General features: G+C 55.0%; 1 protein-coding gene across 1 annotated transcript; it reads left to right on the top strand.

The window, feature by feature from the left end:
* Window positions 1–907: 907 nt before the first annotated feature.
* On the top strand, window positions 908–1,867 carry LOC112963841 (olfactory receptor 14C36-like). Its single transcript, XM_026061280.1, has one exon. The coding sequence runs from the start codon at window positions 908–910 to the stop codon at window positions 1,865–1,867; it is 960 nt and encodes a 319-aa protein (XP_025917065.1).
* Window positions 1,868–4,679: the final 2,812 nt, after the last annotated feature.

Raw genomic sequence — 4,679 nt, 5'->3', positions numbered from 1 at the left:
GTCTGGCTGGGCTGCAAGCTGCCCTCCACAAGGACACAGCTCTCCCATTGCAGCTGCGTGTTATCTAGGTGCCCCAGGCAGAAGCCACCTAGATACTGAGGCTACGCTGGGACATGCTGCTGGGAGTCTGGATGTGGGCAGCTGGAAGGAGCCCGATGTGTTGCTGTCTAGAAGGGGAGGGCTGAGACCTGCCTCACGTCCCCTCAGAAAGAGTGCTGATGGGCACTTTGCAAGTGCATTCCTCTGCTCTCTGCGCTGTCATTTCTTTTTTGGGTAGCACAAGTACCCAAGTCCAAGCACAAGTGCAACTGTCCTCCACCTCCGAGGTGTGAGCACAGGGCATCTGGGAAGAAGGCAGATGGACAGGCCAGCTCTGCTCCCTCTGCACTCAAGCCAGAGTGAATCCTTTTGCCTCTCCAGAATCACAGCTGCTCACTCTGAGTGCAGCAGCAATGCTGAGGATTTCTACCTCCAAGAATCCTCCTCAGGTGTGACAGGGTCAGCTAAAGGAAACAAAAGAAGCCTTAAAACTATGAATGACCCCCACATTATTTAGAAGTGGTAGTGAAGATGCTGAAAATGCCTTCAACATTATGTGTGGATGAAATCTGACTGGAACTGGGAATATAAGAGTTTAGTCACCCCTTTTCCCATGTCCACAGTGCTGTCAGTCAGGGCTGACTCCTCTGGAGCCCATGGGCAGAGGCCTCTGCTCCCCACGTCAAACTTAGCCAGCACATATCAGAGCTCAAGCCATGGAGCTCAGTGACGGTGCACCTGAGATGGGGAGAGGGAATGTGTGTCTGTTTAGAAATGTTTTATGAGAAACTTTTCCTCTCAGAAGTCTACCCTACATTACCTATATCTCTTCTTTCTCAGAGAATCCCATTGTGCCCTGGGGAAACTAATGTCCAACAGCAGCTCCCTCAACGAGTTCCTCCTCCTGGCATTTGCTGACACATGGGAGTTGCAGCTCTTGCACTTCTCGCTCTTCCTGGGCATCTACCTGGCTGCCCTCCTGGGCAACGGCCTCATCATCACAGCTGTAGCCTGCGACCACCGCCTCCACACCCCCATGTACTTTTTCCTCCTCAATCTTTCTGTTCTGGACCTTGGCACTGTCTCCACCACTGTCCCCAAATCCATGGCCAATTCCCTGTGGGACACMAGGGCCATTTCCCACTCAGGATGTKCTGCCCAGGTCRTTCTGTTTGACTTCTTGTTAGCAGGAGAGTATGTTCTTCTCACTGTTATGGCCTATGACCGCTWTGTTGCCATCTGCAGACCCCTGCACTAYRGSACMCTCATGGGCARCAGAGCYTGTGTCAAAATGGCAGCAGCTGCCTGGGGCAGTGGTTTTCTGTATGCTCTCCCACATACTGCTAACACATTTTCAATACCACTCTGCCAAGGCAACACAGTGGACCAGTTCTTCTGTGAAATCCCCCAGATCCTCAAGCTCTCTTGCTCAGACTCCTACCTCAGGGAAGTTGACCTTCTTGTGGTTAGTGCCTGTTTAGGCTTTGGGTGTTTCATTTTCATTGTGCTGTCCTACGTGCAGATCTTCACTGCTGTGCTGAGGATGCCCTCTGAGCAGGGACGACACAAAGCCTTTTCCATGTGCCTCCCTCACCTGGCCGTAGTCTCCCTGTTCATCATCACTGACATGTTTGCCTACCTGAAGCCCCCCTCCCTCTCCTCCCCAACTCTGGATCTGGTGTTGGCTGTTTTGTACGCGGTGGTGCCTCCAACAGTGAACCCCCTCATCTACAGCATGAGGAACAAGGAGCTGAAAGATGCCCTGAGGAAAGTGATTTCATGGACATTTTTCAGCACTGGTAACATTGCCATTGCTCTCCACAAATGACTCCCCCTGCGTCCCATACCAGGACTGAGCTTTGTTGTTCACTTTATTTGTATCATTACTAATATTACTGAGGTTATTATTATTTGTCACCCTGTTGCTACAGAAATGCTTGGATTCATTCCATCTTTACTGAGACTGCTCTGTCTCACCTGGTGCCCATATAAAGTTGTGTCCAACACTGGGTCAGAGCTGACTCCCTCACAATATGTCTGTAATAAAGTAGGTTCTTGCAGGTGCAGTGCCTGAAGGCTGGGCTCTTCCTCCAAAGCTGCTGTCCCTTATGTCGTGTCCCCAGCACATGTCCTTGAGAGACAATCTCACCCACCCTGCATGCTGGTCCTTACCCCAGAAGTCTCCCCCAGACAAGGCTCCATGTCCAGCTGGAGGACCGGATGTCCAGCTGTGATCCCTGGGAGGACGAGGCCTCTGCTGGGTCCTCTGCAGGGCTGTCAGGGGGCATGCAGAGGAGGTCCTGGGGCCTTCTGCTGGGCCTGTAGACCATCCTCCTCCCATGGGGGGCCTCAAACAGAGTCTGTCAGAACACAGATGCAGCCCAGCTTGTTGCTGCATGAACAGAGATGAGAAACTGTCCCAGGAAACTCCTCACACACCCAGCCTCTTGTATCAGTCATTTCCAGCACTGGCCATTCTGCATAGTCGCGGTGAGGGGTGATCTCTGAATGTGATCAGTTCCGTCTGCCTGCTGGGCTCAGCACCTGTCTTAGGGGAATGGTCAACACTGCCTGGCCTCTCTGTGTGCTCCAGACCCCAGCAGATCCTGGAGATGTCTTCTGCTAGCTCTGGGGGGGAGAGGATCAGGGCTGGGTAGTTGCTGGGGGCTGTTGGGAGGCTGCCAGGCAGGTGCGCTGTGGTGGCTAGGGCACTGAGGGCTGTCATGGGGACCATGGTGGGGGGATGTTTCCCCACCCCAGAACACACCCTGTCCTGTGTGATGCCAGCACAGTGGGGCTGTGGGACTGCATGCAAGGCAGCAGGGCTGGGTCAGTGGAGGGATGAGGAAGCCCCCAACGGTCATGGAGGGGACTCACTGCTGCTAGCAGGATTGGGGGGTTCTCGAGGGCTACAGCCAGTGGCACCGTGTGCAGGACTCCCAGACCCGGCACAGATGGTTGGTACCCAGCGCTGCAGCTCACAGTGTCCCCTGTCCTGTGTCACCGTCCTCTCTCAGGAGCACTGTCGGGTGCATCACTCCCTGCCCAGGTGTGGAGAGGAGCTGCTGGAGGTCTTCTCTTCTCACGCCTGCTGTTCCCAGGTTTTCCCTGGTGTCAGCCCACAGGCTGTGCCCTGCGTCATGTTATGTCTCCATACGCTCTCATCTGAGACCATGTAGGGACCTGCAGCACTTAGCTCTGCTTGCAGCTGGCCGCCATGGCCTGCCTGCATGGTCCAAGGAGATATCAGCAAAGCTGTGCTTGGAGTTGAGGCTGTGATTGTCCTCAAAGTTGGTGGGATGGTCTGGGTGGGGGCCAAGGGGAGGAAAGGACAAGAGACAACAAGAAGATGCAGTAAGGGAAATTTCAAATGAGTTGAAGGAAAAAAAAAGAAATGACCATTGCAGTTGAGTAGTACTGGGGCAGGGGACAGGAATTCTTGAAGCCCCAAAGGACCTCTCAGTAGGGAGGCTGGTTGGGTGAGTGCCTTGAGGGCATGTGAGGCCAAAGCGAGAGGCAAGAGCTGGCCTCTGAGCCCCTGGGAGAGCAGTGTGGGTTTGCTTCCTGGAGGTGGGAAGTGAGCCTGAGCAGGGCTGTGCCTGGCTTTTGAGAGGAAGTGCCTGTTGCAAGGCCTTGGAGGACCAGAAGCAAATGGAAGGCCTGGAGATTTGGCCAGTGTTTTAGAGCCCTTGGGGGTGCCCTSGTBGCTGCCATGTCTGCTCGTGTGCCCTGTGTGHCCCTGATGCATAGCTGTATGTTGCCTGACAACCCTCTATGAGGCACGAGGTGGGGGTGTGGTGTGTCCTAGTGGGGGATGGCCTGCGTTGGGGACGGGGGGTGGCCCCAGTGTCTTAGTGCTGCACACAGGAGGAGGTGTCTGGAGAGAGCAGTGCTGTGTGTGGGGAGCCCTGCCAGGCTGGGGAGCTGGGGAGCACTGCGAGGTGAGGATGTGCCTTGGCTGGYAGGGCCCAGGCTGCCCTGGTGGCGTGAGGCAGGGATGCTGGCAGCCTGCTGAGATTCAGGCCTTGCGTTTTTCTCAGCTCTTGCCAGGGTCTCCACCAGATATCCCACATATGCTGTRAAATACATATAAATACGCAGCTTAGAGTATTTGGAATAGAAGAGGTCATCTTTCAGAAAGGGTTCCTGGTGGAGATTCCTGAAGTTAACACTTCTGGGATCTGTCCAACCGCAAGATTTGTTAGGCTASAGGCATAGCAGTTGCCTCCCTCTCCTRTTAGCAAAGGCTACGTGTGGATACTACTCGTGTAAATAAATGTCCATGGTGTCTCTGGCCAACAGGGGCAGCACGCTGGGCTTGGAGGAGACCTAGGTGAGGAGCTGTGTGCATCTTGGTGGCAGCTCGACTCCAGAGGGCTAGTCCTGAGCAGGGTGGTCATGAGCCCTGCCTGCCTGCCTGCCGGCCATGGGCTGGTGGGGTGGCTGCAGCAGATTTGCCCTCTCATTCAGCACCCAGATGGGTCCCTGTCACCTGTGTCACCCCATCCCCTCCCCAGGGCAATCATTTCTGCTGGGTGGACTCTGAGGCGCTGGGTGACATTCCAAAGCCTGCTGGCCAGCACATCTGCTGAGGGCCAATCAGGCTGCTGCAGTGGAAGTGACCTCACAATCAGCACTGC

Source organism: Apteryx rowi, unplaced genomic scaffold (assembly GCF_003343035.1).
Source record: "Apteryx rowi isolate R43461 unplaced genomic scaffold, aptRow1 scaffold_1793, whole genome shotgun sequence".
Taxonomy (NCBI): Eukaryota; Metazoa; Chordata; class Aves; order Apterygiformes; family Apterygidae; genus Apteryx; species Apteryx rowi.
This window is presented reverse-complemented; position numbering and strand designations above follow the sequence as displayed.